A 21,253-nucleotide genomic window follows, 5' to 3' on the forward strand; every position below is an offset into this window, starting at 1 on the left:
TCAACATCTGTCTGAAGAATCACACACGCCTCTGGTATGTGAAAATCACAATTTTAGAGCACACAGGGCTTCTGATAGGCTGTTTGTGAACCACTCTGTATGTGTACGCATGTATGAGTGCATATACAGATTGGGTGGGTGCCTGCGTGTTTTCGTGCACAAAGGACAGACTGGCAAACATGGGTTTAATGTGATGAAAACTGTCTGTAATGAAGGTTTTTTTATCAGGCCATATTCAATGTAGGTTCTTTTGAAGTATATTTCAAAACATATTATTGTGTGTGTGTGTGTGTGTGTGTGTGTGTGTGTGTGTGTGTGTGTGTGTGTGTGTGTGTGTGTGTGTGTGTGTGTGTGTGTGTGTGTGTGCGCGCGCGTGCTTGTGAGTGCACATGCATGCACATGTCCACAATACACATCAATAAAGGTAATGATTATAGAACCGTCATGCGAAATACAGCTTAGAAGAAAAAGCTGTATGTTTTGTGGAAGGGAGATACATCTATGACGAAGCTGCCATAGTCTGTCATGATCTGTCCCTTTTGTCATAACATATTGTGTTTCCCATTTTCTGCTGTAGTATAATTTTTCTTTGTAGCTATCACCTGTCTGTTTCCTGCCTGTTCCTCTGTTTCTTCCAATCCTGTTTCATGTGTCTCTCCTCTCCAGCCACTCTCACTTATCTTTCCACCTCAGCTCATTCCTCTCAGTCCATGTAAATCGTCCATTGTGTTCACCTGTGTCTTGTTTGCTCTTGTTTGTATTTCTATTGTGCCATTTCCTTTGTCAGTTCATAGAGTTTTATTACTGTGTTGTGTCTTGTCTTCCTAGCCTTCTGTCCTTGTAATTCAGATTCAGTTTTGTCTGTCGTAGAGTGTTTGATCTTTGTCACTAGTCTCTGGATTTGGACTTGTTTGCTTTGAAATAAACCTGTAGAAATCCACCTGTAGAAGTACACACACACACACACACACACACACACACACACACACACACACACACACACACACACACACACACACACACACACACACACACACACATTTAACAAGTAAGACGCGCGAATGCGGGAAGCGAACGCAGCTTGAAAATAAATAAGAAGAATGGAAAGGAATGAGCAATTGTAGAGAAGTGGGTGGTACAGTTTTTGTCTTTTTTAAATGGTTATGTTTGTTTTGTTTTTTGTTTTTTTTGTGTAAATGTTTTTTTGGTCTTTGTAGTTGTTGAAATGTGTTTGGTTTAGACATGTTGCAGGCTGCATTTTAATCAGAGCATTGTCTACATTCCTGCACTCTGGCGCACTCCACCACAGAGACACACACGGACAGAGACACACACACACAACCCGAGCACGGTTACATAGTAAGCTCCACTTGGTCGGAGGCGAGGCTTCGCCGCACCTCCTTCCGTGTTCGCAATCACTTGGAGGTTAAATTGAATAATTTAACCTCCCCAGTAAAACTTTGCTCTCACTCGCATCAGTTTGTTCACATTCTTTACTAGAACGTCTTGTCCAATCACCTTCACCAATTCTACCACATGGTGAAAGCATGTGGTGACAATATGGAGTTTGGTCGTGTTTATTCCCTGCATGGTGAAATGAAATGGGGTCGGGTTTGAGGAGCCGGGCTATCTTACTATAATACAACATCATCTATTAGCTTGACAACATGGAGTTTGGTCCTGTTTATTCCCCGGTGAAATTGCATCCTGGGGGTTGGAAGCCTATAGACTGGGTTTTTACCTTATCCACATAATTGGCAATTTCCATGATCCTCAGCTTGGTCTTCTGGTAGTCCTTGTTCTGACGTTTGTACTGCGGCAACAGGAAACACAAGGACAATCTTTTCACAAGCATCCTGTACAAACACATGTACCTTAACAAACAAATCATCTCTGTGTCCATGACTTCATGATAGACAGTGAGCATCTTTTCATGAAGACACAGCATGTCCTTGGTGGGGCTGTGGGTCTTTTTAAAAGTGGGTAATGAGTTCATCCACCATTAAAGCCAAGTAGAAACGTTCCCTCATTACCCAGACAAATCCCATCAACCACTTATCTCCATGTGGAGCGTGTCCGTCTCATTATTATAGCACTCATTTGCTAGCTGAGCGCCACTCACTATAGAAGGAAATGCATTAGCCTGAATGGGATAATTGTTCAATATTGTTCCTGTCTTTCCGTTGACGTCACTCAACAGACTGGCTGCATCATGAGCATGAGAGCAACTAGCGTCTATCGTTAGCTTACCAATGCGCTGTCAGCCACAATGTAGAGCTCTATGTACTTAGTGGTTCCCCAGGTGTTCCGTTTCACCTGGAAGCAAACAAAAAGTTTTATTTTATTTTACTTGTAGGGGAGAGTGGGGTCCAACGACGCACCCTTTTCTATTTCCCTCCCTGCACAGAGATTACTTAATTTCATGTAACCATACTTTTTTGTGAACAAGAGACACTTGTCCTCTCCCATTACCCGCAGTCCGTTTTAATTTTAGTGAAACGAGTCGAACGCAATCGGTAAGTAAAGTGACGTTGCGCTACTCTCCGCACACGGCCGCCAGTCGGGACGAACGGTGCATACACGGGGGTCGGACGGCGCGGTCGGATGAAATGTCCTATAACAAGTACAAACGTTACATTTCTGGCATCTAACTCTCATTGATGCTTCAGTAGAACCCTACGAGCAAATGACCATGCTGATAGTCAAATAAATGTATCATGTTAATGTCCCCTCTGTCTGTTTCCTCAACTTTGTGTTTTACACATGCACCGTTCGTCCCTCCCTGTCCGTAATGCATCGAGTGGCTTAATGCGCCGTTCGTCCCTCCCTGCCCTCCCCGGATGTTTTGCTAGCTAGCACAAAAGCTAATGAATATTTTTCAATGGAACCTTCACTGAGAGTTAGCCCACAGATTAGCCTAACAGACAAAATCCATTTACAATCGGCACCAAATAAACACAGCAGTACAAATGGAAAACACTCAAATAGGGTATTTTTTACTACAGTGTCGAAATACACAAAAGTGGCTTCAACTCTGCCAATTTTGATCAGAACTGGGAAAAAAATCGTGTCTGATGTTTTCGACCGAAGACGAAGAGGGTGACGTCGCCGGATGTGACGAATTTTAAGTGTAGCATGAAAAAAGGTCCGTGTTGCAACCGTCCCTGCGCGTCGTTCGTCCCGGTTCTACCCTACCTCTTCACAAATACACACATTAATGATATTTCAGGCATTTGGCTGCTGATGCTCTTATCCAGAGAGACTCTCAACAAGGACAGAACTAATGTCACAGTATCCAGATGAATAGATACAGTACATACGTATCTAATGTCTGGGACAAAACTATTGAATAGTGGTTGAGGTCCGCCTCCTAAGACAACAAGACGTAGACATACTGCTTTGTGATTGTATGCCTCTGCAAACCAGTTGCCGTTTACATCCATGTCTGTCCAGATTCATATAATAAATGTAGTGCATTAATTGTAATCAATTTGTTTTGTGAGGTCACCTTGACCTTTGACCACCTACGTAGTTGTTCTAATCAGGTCATCCTTCAGTCTAAGTGCATTATTTCATATAGAGGAATGTTTGTGCCAAATGTCATTACATTCCCTCAAGGCGATAGTGTCCACGATGTTGAAACCCTTCACTTCCGGCCATGGCTGTTGCCGTTTTTCTTTTGCAAAACCCAGACATGCTGACTTGTTCTTCAGACATATTACATCCATGGAATTAATCCACTGGAATTAATGATGTAAGACGGTGGGTTTATCCACGTGAGACTAGGACACAATGAGCCTCATTTCCTACATCACTGATCTTACAAGCCACCAATCATACAGAATACAAAAGTCAGAACAGTGGTGCTCAGACAATGTTCCTGTGATTCAATAAAAATCTCCCATTAGAGGTGAATGGAGCATTAGAATAGTGAAGAGCTGATAGCTACAGTATAGATGTGAGGGGGTTTTATGAACAAATCAACACATCTGCAAGGTTAATAAAACAAGAACGTAGTGGATGTTCTTTCAAGTTGGAGAATGATGTTGAAACACATTAAAACCCAGATCAGTGAGTGTGTGAGAGAGAGAGCTTCCACACTGCTTTGTGTCTAAGACCATTTACCATTGGCCATATCTTCTAATACTTGATTGCATCCATTAGACAGAGACTCTGCTGTAATTAAACGTCATTGATTTAGACGTTGAGGGATTGCTGCCCTGCCGGCTCCACATTCTACACCAATACCAGGGCCTGTGGGCTCTGTGACGCCATGTTGACCACCTGTGGAGCCCTGCTGTCCCCGATGACTACCACACACACACACACAGGCGCGCACACACATGTATGCAACTACGCACGCACGCACACGCGCACGCACACGCACACACACACACACACACACACACACACACACACACACACACACACACACACACACACACATCTTGTTGTTCATTTGAGATGTGGCTTCAGTCTTGAGAGACTGGGTCTGGTGTCTATGACTGTATTCGTACATAACAGCCTAGGATTAATGGATGTCAGTTCAGGGAATTGAATGAGAGATAGGAGCAGAGCCAGGAGGAGACATAAATAAAGAGGAGAGAATGATGGTCTGGAAAGAGTGAGTGAGTTTGAGAGAGAGAGAGAAAGAGAGAGAGAGAGAGAGAGAGAGAGAGAGAGAGAGAGACTTGGCAGTCAAACTTGCCATAATGAGAAATAAAATAACGCACCCTCCTCATAACTCGGGGAGTGATTCTCTGCTCCAAATTTAGGCCCCCTTTAGACGACAACGGTCTCTGGGGAAAACGACAAAATAAAATATCAGATATGCCGTCCGTTTAGACGGGAACAGCGTTTTCGGGGCTGAATCCGAAAACAAAATGAAACCACCTTCCAGAGTGGAAATCTTTGAAAACACTCTGCGTCCCGTCTATGTGTAAATATGCAATACAGGGAATCCGCAAAACGTGTGATGTCATGGCTCGTGTCATTAGCGAGCCGCAGAACCAGTGTTGCCAGCTTTTGTGAGAGAAATAAGCAACCAGGTCTATGAAAACAAGCCCAAAAGAAGCGACTAGGCCAAGGGCTAGGCTACATGAGCACTTTAAACATATACATCTGCTATTTGAAAAATTTGGAATATTTTTTTAAAACACAAATGTTGTATGGGTCCCTGTCATAAAATATTTTCAGATGGCCGGGGGTCTACTCTGCAGACTATTAGGCCTATATTAATGTGGGGGTCCTTGACATGACAGTCGTTGAGAACCACTGGTTTTAACAACGGAAACAAGCCCAACTACCAATATTTACAAGCAACTTCACATAAACACAAGCCCTAACTCGCTTATAATAAGTGAACCTGGCAACCATGCGCAGAACCACGCTGCATCGGTGAATGTAAACAAAAAGCTGTGACAGGAAGTAGAACGGAAGTGGTTAATACGCATGCGTGACTTCTGGCATTGCATCACCGCCTACCTAGCCACCTGGCATGCACACTACACCGTTTTCAATCACTGTTGCGTCTCTGTCAAAACGCAGAATAAAAAGTGAGAACGCAACGGCACTTTGACGTTTTCTCTACAGACCGTTGTCGTCTAAACGTGGCCTAAGAGAAAAGCAATAAGTCCCTGGTGTGACAAGAGATGCTCATTTGCTGTGCCGGCTCAATGTGTGCCTGATTTTATCTCACTGATGTGATAAAGTAACACTTCAACAACGACTCGGCGACAGATACACTGCGTCGGTTTGTAGTTTTGTATGTTTTGTAGCTGGCAGTGTGAACCAGCATAATGGACGCTGTTTGTTTATCAACATGCATTATGGGTAATCTAGAGTCTAATGGAGTATGTTTCTTAGGGAGATTGTACTCAATATGAAAAGCATCAAACATTGACTGCTTGTCAGTGATGTTATGTGATAAATAAACAGTGTGTGTGTGTGTGTGTGTGTGTGTGTGTGTGTGTGTGTGTGTGTGTGTGTGTGTGTGTGTGTGTGTGCGTGCGGGCGTGCGTGCATGCATGTGTATGAACTCACTCTTTGATGCAGTGGTTTGAGGAGGTGTGAGATGTGTGCAGGGTGCCCGCTCTGATGCCCGTGTCCACAGGTGGCGCTCTTGATTGGCAGCTCCTCTGTGCTCAGCAGTGAATGGTGGAGAGGCTCCAAGCCTGTGATTGGCTCAAGGTAGTAGGTGTCACTGGAGTTCAAGGATATGAGCCCCCTGGTGGACAAAGGGAGGGAGGTAGCAGACAGTGATGAGACACTGAGAGATCTGACCTTTGACCCATAGTGGCATCTTTCACTGCACAATATGACAACTAACATGACATGTGGCATTCATCTGTTGGATACTGACATGCAAATATGACACACAATTATATGAACATATTAAAGTATATTATACTAATGGTCTTATCAATATAAACATATTAAAGTATAGGTTACTATACTTAATGTTCTTATTGTAAACATACACACATATTAAAGTGTACTATACTAATGTTCTTATTGTAAATCAATATATGAGCATATTAAAGTATACTATACTAATGTTCTTATTGTAAACAATATATAAACATATTAAAGTACTAATGTTCTTACTGTTCTAATAAATGCTAAATGCATTGTACTGAGTTGTAGGTTGTTGTTAGGTTCCGAAGCTCTAAACAGGTGATTCTTCGTATAGGACACTAATCAGAATGAAAACACAGAAAACTTGATTCAATTCAGACATTAAATAGTGTAATTATTCATCATCCTTCTGACACCAACAAATAGTGATAACAAAACAAGACAAAGTTATCCAGTAGCTGACTAGAAAGAGGACCATTAAATTCACAACTGAAAATAATCTTCCTTTTTCGAGTTATTTCTCAGTTCAGTAACTGTCTGGGGGACCATGCACCATGTGTGTGTGTGTGTGTGTGTGTGTGTGTGTGTGTGTGTGTGTGTGTGTGTGTGTGTGTGTGTGTGTGTGTGTGTGTGTGTGTGTGTGTGTGTGTGTGTGTGTGTGTGTGTGTGTGTGTGGGTGTGTGTGTGTGTGTGTGTGTGTGTGTGTGTGTGTGTGTGTGTGTCGCCTTGCCTACTTGTTGTTAACTAGTTGTACCAACTTTAGTTTTATCTTATTGGATCTTGTTTATTCGATACACTTATTTGTTTTAGCTCTTGCTCATTTGATTTTCCTATTTTGTCTCATCTGTTTATGAAAGTAGGTAGCTGATATATTGCACTTTTACTTTAGCGCTAGGTGTACTCTTAGTTGCTTGTTTTAGAAGAGAATGCACTTAATACTTCTGGTGATTAGTAGTTTCGTTCCATACCTATGTTGAATGCACTTATTGTAAGTCGCTTTGGATAAAAGCGTCTGCTAAATGACCGTAATGTAATGTAATGTAATGTAATGTGTGTGTGTGTGTGTGTGTGTGTGTGTGTGTGTGTGTGTGTGTGTGTGTGCGTGCGTGCGTGCGTGCGTGCGTGCGTGCGTGCGTGCGTGCGTGCGTGCGTGCGTGCGTGCGTGCGTGCGTGCGTGCGTGCGTGCGAGAGAGAGAGAGAGAGAGAGAGAGAGAGAGAGAGAGAGAGAGAGAGAGAGAGAGAGAGAGCATGTACAGTATGAGATTGAGGAGGCTTGATATTAACAGCATTGTTCCTCTTGTGACCTCGGTAGGTTGATAATTGCTCGTGAGTGGCTGGAGCTTCACTTATCCAGACTGTAATTGTAGCAATGTTCTCTGTAATCACACTTTTCCACAACAAGCCTTTAAAATTACCCTGCGGCAAAATGCAGCTCTCTGAAACATATGCTATCGACAGGACACTTTGACCCAGGCCAGGCAGGTGGTGGATAACAGGTGGTGGATTACACGGATAACTCTTTACATCATGTGCTTCAAGCTTTGAGTATAAACTCTGAACACACATCAAGTTTGTCTACTGTACATTCTACACTTTATAGAACGCCAGCGTATTTCTGACCCAAATTCGAAGCCCAAATGCACCTGGCCCACCGTCAGCTGCTTTACTGCATCAAATGCACAACATGAGTCATGAACATATATAAATATATATAAATATAAATATACCCAGCTGCTATATACAGAGTTAAGATAGGACATGAACTAGAGGTGGGATACTACAGTAGAGCCTGAATGTCACAGTTATTCTAGCAGCAAGTCCCACAAGACATTTACACTTGTTTTTGCTGAGTCATTCTAGCAGCAAGTCCTGCAAGACATTTACACTTGTTTTTGCTAAGTCATTGGTTCCTTGCAAACAGTGACAATCTTCTTTCAACTTTCAACTCTTATTTGGTACCAGAGCTGTAACGGCATACTTTTAACCATACTGACAAAATGTAATGTTTTGTGAAGACTAAAATGTACATGTTGTATATTAATTTAAAACTTTGTTTTATTGTTTTTTCTGCACATAACAAATTCAGTCATAATCGGTTCATGATATGTGCCATAGGGGGAAAGGGAAAAAACGTACAGGCCTTCACATTGAAGGAACCACAACAGAGGGAAAGAAAAAACAAAACAAAAACATGTTGTATATTAAATGGCATAATTACCAAATCACTGCAATTTGTATACATCGGTTTGAACTTTTCACAAATTGCTAGAAAATGTAAATGCCCACCCCCCCCCGGTCAACACATACGCATTGTATATAAGCCGCCAATAGCGAGCATCGCTATAAAGCAGAATGAGAGCCTGTAGCTTTGTATTTTCATGTCGCTGTCTTCCATTGTAAATGAATGATAGCCTGTAGCTTTGGAGATGCTAGTGCGTGAACAGAGCATAATAATTTAGACATGTCTTAAAAATAATCCAATAAAACTGACCAGGGAAGGGGAGAATTCAGTAGTTGAAGATAAATCAATTGTCAGTAATGAAACGCAGCTGAGACATTCTTATGGGTCTGGATTCACAGATGGATTTAAATGCATTTCTAATGATTCATCATTCCTGACTGGATCAAATGGCATGAATAAATTTTATTAGGAGCATCAGTAACCATGGCGACCCTGCCACAGTCCAATTGGAGCGTTCAACACAGCAGGCGTTCCACATTAAACTTTTTTTCCCGGGGCAGAACAGTGAAAATGTAAAGACTTGTGAAATTGCTGCCTGCCTCCCCAAGGAGGATCAAATGGGTGTGTTTCATGAAAATCTAAACTCGCTCCAGGCTCTTCAAAAACCTAATAACCAAGTCTAGTAAAAAGACAAGTTCTGACCACTGAGGTCCAACTCTCTCCCTCTGATAATATCTCTGCCTGCAGTGCTGCTTTTAATGCAATAAACTGTACAAGTTCAAGCTCCAAGCTCAAGACACAGCGACTCACATCCTAGTGAAGTAAAATGTATGCATTATTAGTCCTTCTGTTGCTGTCGTTGGACTTATCAGCACATGCACTTACTTCCTAAATATATCAAACCTTCATGGTTACAGGGATTACACATGTTTACAAAAGTCAAACATCTCCACCATATTCACACAGCAGATATTTTGTCCTAACGAACCACCCGTACTTACAGTTTGGTATGGTTTCCCACCCCCTGAGTGTAACAAAAATGTCTGCTGTGTGAATGGTCAGTTATGAATAATGTTTACCATACCTCAGAGATTCAGTAAAACGCATTTAAATGAAGAAAATGACAGGTCTCTTACTACAAACCTGAGGCTACGCTTTGTGAGGTCAATAATTATAATAGTTACTAGAGCCCGACTGATACGCGGTTTGGCTGATATATCGGCCATTATTTGACCTTATTCAGTATCAATGTAGTCAAAATATTTGTCAGTTGTATCAGACCAATGTGACGAGTTGCATCAATGTGATGAGTTTCCACCAAGCGTGTGTCTATACAGCAGCACCATGATGAACGTACCTGACTCCTGAACATGTGCTGAGGACCACCCAGGAGCCTGTGTGTCCCCTCACATCACCCTGGTAGAAACAGTGGTCCTGGAACACAACAGTAGCCTGGCTCCACCCCCTGAATCGCTTGCCTCGCATTCAGGGTCTGGTGACGGTGCCGAAGGCGGGGGTTTCTCGGTTGAAAATCTGTACGACGAATCGGGATCGGGATAATCCAGTATGAACCAATCGCCAAAGAGACCAACTTTGGCCACGCCCCCCACCTCAGAAAACGTCTGCACTGAGAGGGATTTCAGACTGAATAATGGAGTGAAACGAAATGAAAATTCAAGTGTCAGGCTAACACAACAGAGCACCAAGCATCAATATGTCATCAATACTATGATAAGTTTATGTACACCAGTGTTGATTTTGACAGCAAATCTTGATTCCGTGTTTTGAATAAAATTCCATTTACTTTTAGTCATATTTTAGTCATCTGAAATGTTTTAGTTTTAGTCTAGTTTTAGTCGACTAAATATCATAAGATTATAATCGACTAAATCTACATTTGATTTAGTCGACTCACATGCATTTCGGTGGTGCCTTGATGGTGTCGTAATGGCTGATTTTACACTTGATTACATGCTGAAAATAGCCGATCTACAAGCTCACAACGCGTTGCGTTGTGAACTTGCAGATCTGCAGATTGCAGAGCTTGCAGATCTGCTATTTTCAGAGCACAACACCCGAGCGCAACCAAACATAAAATGACTTGTCTTTTAGTTCTACTGGATCTCTTCTCCACTCGTCCCTCACTAACATTTTAGTCTAGTTCTTATTTGTTGATGAAATTGTCAATATATTTAGTCTTAGTTTTAGTCATCGTAGCTTAGTTCTTATTTAGTTTTCGTCAGTGAAAAAAGGTAGTTTTAGTCAACACTGATATACACAGATCAATATGCCACACTGTATCTCATCATTACTATCATGTAAATGTACAGAGATCAATATGTCATATCAATACCATGATCAGGTTCATGTACAGAGGATTCTTCAGTGTGTTTAATAGTTAATTGATCGGCTTCCATCGATCGGCTGGTGAGAGCGATGCACACGTCTCCATGACAACACAGCTGAACAGAACACAGCCCACTGTCTTTGGTAAATGGATGTGACTATTGGGAGTGAAGGCTAATTAATGTACATGGACATTAATTCTACTGTCACATTCAGAGCTCTTAAAGGATTATTTCATGTCTTCTGACAAAGGAGGGAAACAAGAAATCTATTGCATAGATCAGGGCTACTCAACTTAAGATGGCTCAGGGGCCACTCAGCAAAATACCAAAAGTCCAAGGGGCCGCCATAAAAATGACGGTCCTATTTTGGATTTTTCGATTTTGTAACACACAAGAAAATGTACATTTTGACATCATATTCTTTTCACTGTACCAGTTTATTTTGTGTGTATGTCCAGTGGCATCAGTTCAGCAAAAGCTAAGGTATGGCAAGGTTAGGGTTGCCAACTCCCAGAGATTGAAATAAGGGACACCTATCCTGGGCGCGCGGCAAAGCCGCGTGGCCGGAAAAATGTGGGGGTCAAACCCCCCCAAAAACCCGAAATGCATAGAAAACTATGCATTATACCTGTAACAATTGACGCACCTGTATGTATGTCTGTCTGTTTGTTTTTGAAAAATGTTTTAGCAACCCATATATTTGAACGGAAATGTATATTTTTATCCTGTGCTTAAAAATGTAGAAAAAAAAAGACGCTGCGCCAAGACGCTGCGTTCGGGCCGCATGCGGCCCGCGGGCCGCGGGTTGAGTAGCGCTGGCATAGATCAATGGTTTTCAACCTAAACGGATATACATTTGGCCGCGGACCCCCATCTGATTTTTTTCTGTGCCATGGACCCCCAGAAGCAAAGATTTGAGTTAAACATGTTCGCTTAAAAAATATATATATAGTCAAAGATATGCACACATTTCAAGATTTTTCAAAAATAGCAGATCTACAAGCTATGAGCTTGTATATCTACTATTTTTGAATAGCCAAAGCTAAGTGGTTAAAATGATTGTGACGCTATGTTAACTCATTTCACTGGGGACCCCCTGGTACCCCCCCAAGGACCACTGGTGGTCCCCGGACCACTGGTTGAGAACCACTGGCATAGATGTAATGGGGGTGGGGGCTGTTACCATAGAAACCTAAATACCTACATATTATTGACTTGATGAATAGAGTCAGATGCGCTTGTTTGTTTTTGTGGGATTAAATTATGTATAATTGTTCACTTTAGACAGTTTAAAAGTCTTTGTCAGAGGCACCAGAGTGTGAAATTAGCTAATTTATTTGACCAGCAGAGACGATGGTGCTCGACCAGAGAACAACACACCAATCAATTGACAGGAAGAACATTGCCTGACAATCTCAACCCTGCATTATTAGTCTCATTTCATATTCCTTATTAAGCTCATTTCTTATGTATTATTAGTCACATTTCATATTTCTTATTAAGCAAATTTATTATGCATTATTAAAGTAAAATGTATTGTAAATTATTAGTCTCATTTCATAATGTATTAGTCCAATTTATTGTGTATCATTGCCATGGCATAACATCATCTGTGTGCTGGATGGAGGTTTGATGTTGTGATGTCAGAATATAAATACCTTGGTATATGGCTGGACGACAAGCTTAATTTCAAACATCACATAAATAACCTCGTTGTAAAACTCTGTCAAAAGATTGGCTGCCTATATAGGAATAAAACTAGTTTCCCCATGCTCTGTAGGAAAAGGATTATTGAAGCCACATTTCTATCGGTACTAGACTACGGAGATATAATCTACCGTCATGCAGCCGCCTCCACACTCAAGCCTCTGGACACAGTTTACCACTCAGCCCTGAGATGTATTACTGGTGATAGCTACATCATTGTGCCTTGTATGATAAGGTGGGCTGGTCTTCTCTGACTGAGAGACGCTATAGTCATTGGCATCTTTTTATTTATAAAGCTCTGGTTGGAAAGTTACCACCTTATATCTCATCCATGCTACGTCTGAAACCTAATCACATTCTAACCCGCTCCAGCGATTGGCTAATCCTGCTGGTTCCTTTTGCCAATTCGGAACAGGGAAAGGCTGCTTTCAGCTTTGGTGCACCTGAGTCTTGGAACCTCTTGTAACAAGAGCTTAAATTGAATACCCTAGTTGTCCATTTTAGGAATCTATATAATAACCGTGTCTTACCTGTATGCAACTGTTTTAACTGATTGATGTTAACATGCAATTGTTTTAACTGTTTGTGTCAACTTTATTGTTTTCTCTTGTTACTCTTATGTTATTTATATGTGTGTAATCTCGGCATCATTGTAAATGAGGGTCTCCCTCAATTGATCTCTCCGAGAATCTTAAATAAAGGTTGAATGAATGTAAACCCTGGAGAAAGAACTACGTACATGTAGAGCTTTGTGTTTGGAGAGAGAACCAAAAGAGTCTGAAACTTCCACTATATGTTTATAACATGTGCTTTGAAACAATACTAACAACAGCCTCTTGTATAAGTGAACTTGAAACATTTTGAATAATAAAATGTTAGCCTTTAATCCCCGTTGGCTGACTCTAACACTCAGATAAGTACTCTAAGCACTGGCATCCAAAACAAACACATAAACATCGTTGGAGCGCGTTCAGCTCATTTGCATATCTAAGCAATCTGCTCTAAATGGCTGTCAAATTGTCTAATTACAAATGCAGTCACTGGAGTTCAATTTGAACGTCAGCCAATTGTCTGGAACTAATGTTGTAGCGTAAAGCAGCAAATCAACAATCCAAAACTAAAGTCATTCTGTTAACCCCTTAAATGGTCTGAACAAGTGAAAGAAAAGGTCAGTATGTTACAACTCATATTAATTATAACTATACTAATCTGTCTTGTCAGAATCACACACAGCAGATAATGAACAAAAGAGGAGAGGAGAGGAGAGGAGAGGAGAGGAGAGGAGAGGAGAGGAGAGGAGAGGAGAGGAGAGGAGAGGAGAGGAGAGGAGAAGAGAAGAGAAGAGAAGAGAAGAGAACAGAAGAGAAGAGAAGAGAAGAGAGGAGAGGAGAGGAGAGGAGAGGAGAGGAGAGGAGAGGAGAGGAGAGGAGAGGAGTATTGTGGTCTAGTGGTTCAGATGAGGTTAACCATGTGGGTTGGTGTTCAGGATAGTAAAGACCAAGAACGCGCACGCACGCTCGCACCATAGAGGTATAATATAACTAGAGGGTGGATTGCCCCGCCCCCAGCTATTCATTTCAATGAAATTGCTCAGTGGCGTTTTGAAGCACCCGGAAGCCTGCCGGAAGTAGAATTATTGAGACGTTTTTGAGACGTTTCGAGCGACCTTAGAGTTATGAGCATTCGCATCCCTTTTGCGTCCTACGTCACAACCTACCTCCATGAACGAGCCTGTGTTTATATTTATATTTATTAAATACACTAGAGATGCATATTTATATGTAAATGCATAATGTATTTATGTATAATATGTTTACATATTTATATTATATTATACATATTTAGGGACCAGTCGAAATTTACATAAGGGGGGGCATGGAGGAAAATAGGGGAGGGTCATGCCTTTCTAATTTTGGTCCAAGGGAGGGTCAGCTAATTTGACTTTGAATCCAAGGGAGGGTCATGCAATTTTGAATTGATAAAATAGTCCGTTTTTTATATACCTTTTTAGTACAGCAGAACAGTGGTCAATGACCCCTCTCCATTTCAAAGGATACAAAGAATTCAAATCAAGTAACACCTTGTCTATTTAGAATCAATGACGGTCGTTAACAAGCCATCAACGCACAGCGAGTGTGAACGACCCAGTCAAATCTATTCAGCGTCTTAACGATGGTGGTTGAACAATTAAGCAAAACTTCAACAGGCGTTATTGGAGAGATGCATTATAAATAGGCCTACTATAACTGGATATTCATAATCATTTGAAGTAATTCTGTGCATGTGATTAATGTGGATCTATATGGACAGTTGTGTATAGATGCCTATAGCTCCACAAGTAAAACCAGAAGCATCAGGCCATAATTGATAGCCTAATTTGTTTTATGTAGGCAACAGTGTAGTTGTAGTCACTGTAGTTGATAATTAAAAGGGCAGAGTGACAAAAGTTTTAAACTACTGGTTACCAAATATTCAACTTTCTTCAATCTGACCAGGATTCAATGGGTTTCCCACATGTAAGATGAGAACACTATCCATTCTGCTACCACTACTACAGATACACTGTGCATTTAGCAAGACTGACTACACTACAGCAATGTTCTAATCAATGTGGAAAGCAAAACATTGGACATATCAGTTTTAAATGTCATGTTGTATTTGATGGGGAGGGTTAGGGGTGTCAAGAATTTCACAATACGATACATGATGTTGGGCATGATATCGATATGATATATTATTAATGTTCTTTTCTCATGTATCATCAACATTGGCCATCATCTTATAAATAACGTTATAAAGCAAGTTAGAAACAATTACAAAGTGCTTTGTACACAAATAAATACATTTGTGCAAGCTTAATGGAGAAGTGAAGTTCTCACTAACTATAAACCCATTGTTTCAGAGGACAGATAGACACTAATATAACAAATATAATATAATATAAGACTGCATAACTATAAATTCCACAAACCTCATATTTTTGTCATCTGGACTTTACCAACCAAGTGCAGCCTAGTTATTTCCAACAGCTAAAAAACATCTATAATACCAGATACAGTATAATACAATCTTAGATTAGATGTAGGCCTATTTGAGAGTGCAGATGCATGTCACATTAACGAGCGTCAACGAGCATCAGCTGACACACAACACCTCCCCTCTGCAGTGCTTTAAACTGAAAGTGACTGACTGGAGTCTGTTTCATTTCTCTCCAAAATACCTTGAATATGATGGGAGGACATGATTAATAATTACTATGATTATGATAAGCTTTACATTTCATATCATACAGTAAAAACTCCTAACTTTCACCGGCAAAAAAAAAGAAAGTGTTTTTTTTTTATTAAAAAAACAATTTAAAAAATATTACGATACAGTATGACATCATGACAATACCTATCATCACATTTTAATACCACGATAGGCTATATCGTGACACAATATATCGTGACACTTCTAGGCGGGGAGGGTTACTCTTTTTTTTGTAATCACTTGGGGAGGGTCATTGATTTTTTTTTTTTGTCAAAGGGAGGGTCATGGCATTTTAGATCAGGGCACATACATTTCCTCCATGCCCCCCCTTATGTAAATTTCGACTGGTCCCTTATATATATAAATATCTCAGTATTTTTTGCTCGTGCATGTATTTCGCCCCGCCTGCAATTCCAGCTTCAATGTTTCTCAGCAACTCTGGGGGCCTGGCTCGCACGCACACACAAATAGTGTTTCTTCCTGTTTTATTCCTCTATGTGAAGGGTTACATCCTGTCACAGATGTGCAACTGAAACAGATGTGTTTGTTGTTGTTTTTTGAGCAGAGGACCTGATGATTACTGATGCATCTGTATTAGTAAGATCTGAGAGAGAGCGAGAGAGAGAGAGAGAGAGAGAGAGAGAGAGAGAGAGAGAGAGAGAGGGAGACTTACAGTGTAATTAATTGGTGGTCGTGGTCTCAGGCTCTCCGTCGTCTGTGTAGCGGGTCTCTGTGAACTCTGACCCAAAGAGCTCCCTGTCGAGGAAGAGGAGGGAGATTAAGAGAAAGAGAGAGAGACAGACAGAGACAGAGAGAGAGACAAACAGACAGAAAGAGACAGAAAGGTGGTTGTGAGATAATATAATTAAAATGTGTTTACACATAAACATAGTTCTGTCAGTCAAACACTGAGTTTGATCCCATTCCCATTGCTCAGCTGTATTTCACGTCACCATGGCAACCATTGCTAATGACTTGATGTTGAACTGTGGGTGGAGGCCCAGTGGAACCAGAACCTCTAATGAAAACACAAAGTCAAAACCTCACTGATATGCACTACTTATTTATTTAATGAGGCGCAGTTTACGGAGCTAGTTCAGGCCAGGCAACTTAAGGGATTGGGGCAACCGATCAGGTGACTAGTCACATGCACTTTTCCTCCTGATCGGGTGGTTATAGGTACTGCGCTGTTACCTGCTCACTCTGGCTTCCCTGTCTTGCTGAGCTGACGTGTGTCGCTACTGCTGCTGCTGTTGCTGAGATCCTGCTACCGCTGCTTACCTGCTGCTGCCCATGAAGTCATCCCACCTGCCTCCCCGGCATCCACCTGTAGGCTCTGTTTCTAGATCCCCTTGGGGGTTTAATTCATTCCCTGTAAATGCTAATTGGCATGTAACATTCATTAAAATGTTATCCTTACAGGGAATGAATGGATTCAGAGGCCTGACGCCAAACTATGCTTCCTCTTGTTTTCTATACCATGCTCAAGCTTGCTAAATATATATTGCTAATAAATATATATTCTAATACAATCTAAGAGTTGTCTGACTGAACTTCTGTTCTTCCATCACCCATCCTGTGATCGCCCCGTCTGATTGGATGGAATAAGAAACGGGACTAAACGACCACCTAGTGTCAGATCAACGTTGGATCAGCAGGATGGAACTTTGAAGACTCGATTTTATTCATATAGGTTAACAGGAAAAGACAGATGCCATGTGAAATACTAATGCAATTACTTCATAAGATCATACAGAGCCAACTCTATATACATCAGGGGTGGGCAACTTTGTAGATGGTGAGGGCCACTAAATTTCCACACTCACTCTGTGGGGCCACATTGTTTATCGGCACTCTCGCCAGTAGTACCCCATTACTCAAAAAGCCCATAATAGTCACATATGTGATAAATAAGGGATATTAACAATTACTATTTGTTGATAGTAGCATTTAGTAATGCTTCTATCAACTTAAATACAGCTGTACTGCTAAACAAAACTTCACATTCCTGAGTATGCCTTTCAGAGTATTGCTGTAACCTTGGCTTAAAAATATACAAAAATTAACACCAGAATTATAATTAATAAGGCTTCTATTAAAATAAACGAGAGCGTGCTCTACTGGTGGACTGTTGTAATTAAAATGGATCATGGAAAGTTTGGAACAGCTGAAGCAATAGTTCACCATTTCGGATATGTTTAGATTACTTTGTTTTGCTTTGTGATTTTTTTGGGGGGGATATTGGCCTGGGGCCACATTGAGTGACGGTGAGGGCCGCATGCGGCCCGCGGGCCGCCAGTTGCCCATGTATATTATACATGATACAGGCCACTACAGGGCCTACTAAGTGCCTGAAAGGTTAGTCAACCTAACAAACAAGTGACTTGTGAGATGCAACAGTACATGACAGATACAAAATTACAATTATGATCCACTTCAATTCACTCGTCAGTCACTTATCTCAAGTCACGCTGCAAAACTCACCTCGTCTGCACAATCGCTGGGAGTTATTTAAGTCGCTTAAATGAAAACATTTTTGAATATTAAGGGAAAAACAAAAAGGCCCTTTGAAAGTTGACCTTACAATAGACACATTGATCTATTTTGGCCTTTAGGATTAACAGGTGACATTTGTCACGTCTCGGCACACAGGATTTGGATGTCAAAATGTCAGGATCTGTCTTAAAATACAATGTGGTCGACAGCCTGCATCAGTTCTGTTGTCTGAGGACTGAGTTACTAAAAAACACAACTTCCCCAGCAGAGGAACCAAGCACCAACGGACAAATGGAAGAGGAATGTGAAAAGATGGGCCCAATCTCCATCTGGTCCCGGGGGCCCTATTGTATTATTCATCGCAGGGATCATAATGGACCATAATCCAGCTTTCTCATCCCTTTTACTGCAGACAATTTGCTCCATTGTAATAAAAACAACATTGTCTTGCTCAGCAGTCGTGAATTCAATAGAAATCGTAATCGTTGATGGATTTCTGTGGCACGTCAAGTTCTCTCAGGGTTTTAGGAGAATGTAGAGATAAAACAAAAACACTGGTAGTGGGTATTAAAAGCAAGCATTGTCCAATTGTAGCCGTGACGTGTTCTTTTATTTGAGATGATTTTAAGTCATTTGTCCTTTATTATTCGATAAAACAAAGAGAGGTCGACAAGAGGGAGAGGATAGATGACAAGGAATCCAACACACTCAAACCCACAATGTTACGATTATCTGCTGTGACGCACATGCACACGCGCACGCGCACGCGCACACGCACGCACACGCACACACACACACACACACACACACACACACACACACACACACACACACACACACACACAAGAAACAAGGTATTAACTCCAGTGAGATCAGAGTGGATGTGAAGGAGTGACATTTGGGAGGGAAACAGCTGACATTTCTGGAGGAAGATGGTTTGCTCCTGACAGCACAGAATACACCAAATATCATGAATACTTTAAACACTTTTAGATATGTGGCTCTGAGGAGAGAGAGCGAGAGAGAGCGAGAGAGAGAGAGAGAGAGAGAGAGAGAGAGAGAGAGAGAGAGAGAGAGAGAGAGAGAGAGAGAGAGAGAGAGCAGTGACACAAGAGATAAAAGGACAGACAAAAAAAAACATTTAAATGCAAATGATACTACTGTATCTGATGGGGAAAACAAGCTGCATCAAAATGGGAAAAGCACTTATCCTGAGGTGGCACACAGAATAATGAGGGTAACAACTGCTCTCATAACACTGGAGGGTTATATATTTTTCTGTGTATGGATTATTATATGTAATAATGTGTAACATAGTGTATATGCCTCTAGTCTACACACACTATTATGTAATAATGTGTAACATAGTGCTTATGCTTCTAAACACACAGATCCTCTCCAATCCCTCCACTGTGCCTCTTTTATTTGCTACAGTGTGGATGATGAAACAACATCATCAACAGGGCTCATTAAAAATAAGGGATGGATGTTACAAGAGCTCATCTGCACACAAACACACTCCGTCTGGCTTCGCACTCCGTCTGGCTTCTGCTACTGCTGTGTGAACCCACACTGCTGACAACAGCCCTACTGCTGTGAAAACTCCAGAGAACCAAACACAGGTTCTTTTGCAGGGTAGGAGAAAGTAGAAAGGCACCTCTAAAGGTTTGGGTCAGCTGACATCATTGAGTCCTCCTAATGAGCGCCCCCTGGTGGTGTCAATGGAAGGATTGATGTGGCTCTGCCTGTCAGTGTGAGAACACATCAGTTATGATCTCAGGAGAGATGACAGACCATGCAACATAAAGGATGGGAGAGGGAAAGGGAGCGAGAGACAGAGAGAGAGAGAGAGAGAGAGAGAGAGAGAGAGTTGAATGTTCAGGAGGACCAGAACCAATATTCATTCTGCCTGAGGACTGCGTTAGGAATACCAAGAAAGCAATTAATACTAATGCCAATGTAGCTTCCTGAGTGTACATGTTCCATTCAGGCCTAATACGGCTAAAAAACAACAACATGATTGAATTGATTCATTGCTTCAGGGGAGGAACACAGTAGCTGTGAAATGTGAAATCTCCCTCCACACCAGAAACATTAGGCCTGTTGCCTCCTACACAGCCTGAAACAGCAGACAATTACTTTACACTCCTGTGATGTAAAGTTAAATTAACACAATAGAAGGAGAATTGTGATTAGTTTTCTTGTTTACCAACAGAAGACAAACACACTACCTGGCTTTTCACATAATAACCCTTGAGTGGTAACCTGTCAGCTTTAATTATCTGCTGCAGTAACTTGTATGTTTTGCTTCTCATCAAAAGCCCTTAACACTTGCGTGTTTAAGCGGCCAATCTGACCGATTTTGAGACTTTGAAGAGGATTATCTTTTCTCATGAAACTCTGAGAAAGTTCCCCTTCCATGACTTTTCCTAAATATTCGATTCAAATCATCTGTATTTTTTTAATCTGAAAGGTTTTCTAAATATGAAATTAGCCATACTTATACCATCTCTGACGTTATTTTTCAGCTATTTTGACCGCACTCGCCCCTTTCTCCCCCTTGCAGAGAGCTCTTCACACCTCCAGACCACCTAGAGACCATCATTGTTCAAGCTAATGGGATCATTTGCATTTCACTGTCAGCTAGGAACCTGGCATATTTGCTATATTTGATCACCAACATGTATCACCAACATGTTACTAATTATAGAGAATGTGAAATTATTGTAACTAGTCCATACCCGTGGGGGGATATGCACACATGATCTGGCAACCCGGGAGCCATTCATCCCATAGCTCGTGGGGCCATCCCACAGCTGGGCAGCCCCGTATCCATGGCAACAGTCTTTTACATAAAAACACAAATAAACAGCTGACGTTTGGGGAAATCGAAAAACGGGCTTCGCTGTTC

At 41.4% G+C, this 21,253-nt stretch overlaps 1 protein-coding gene across 1 annotated transcript; it reads right to left on the reverse strand.

Annotated features, from left to right (window-relative positions):
* Window positions 1-1,684: 1,684 nt before the first annotated feature.
* LOC308101325 (disintegrin and metalloproteinase domain-containing protein 33-like) lies at window positions 1,685-10,024 on the reverse strand (the record flags this gene model as incomplete). The annotated part of the gene is made up of 4 exons (XM_080450750.1): window positions 1,685-1,813; window positions 2,251-2,316; window positions 6,043-6,226; window positions 9,897-10,024. The coding sequence occupies 4 exons, from the start codon at window positions 10,022-10,024 to the stop codon at window positions 1,685-1,687; spliced, it is 507 nt and encodes a 168-aa protein (XP_080306876.1).
* Between the last annotated feature and the right edge of the window lie 11,229 nt (window positions 10,025-21,253).

The sequence above is a fragment of the Gymnoscopelus braueri genome, assembly GCF_963280865.1.
Source record: "Gymnoscopelus braueri genome assembly, chromosome: 15".
NCBI classification, from domain to species: Eukaryota; Metazoa; Chordata; class Actinopteri; order Myctophiformes; family Myctophidae; genus Gymnoscopelus; species Gymnoscopelus braueri.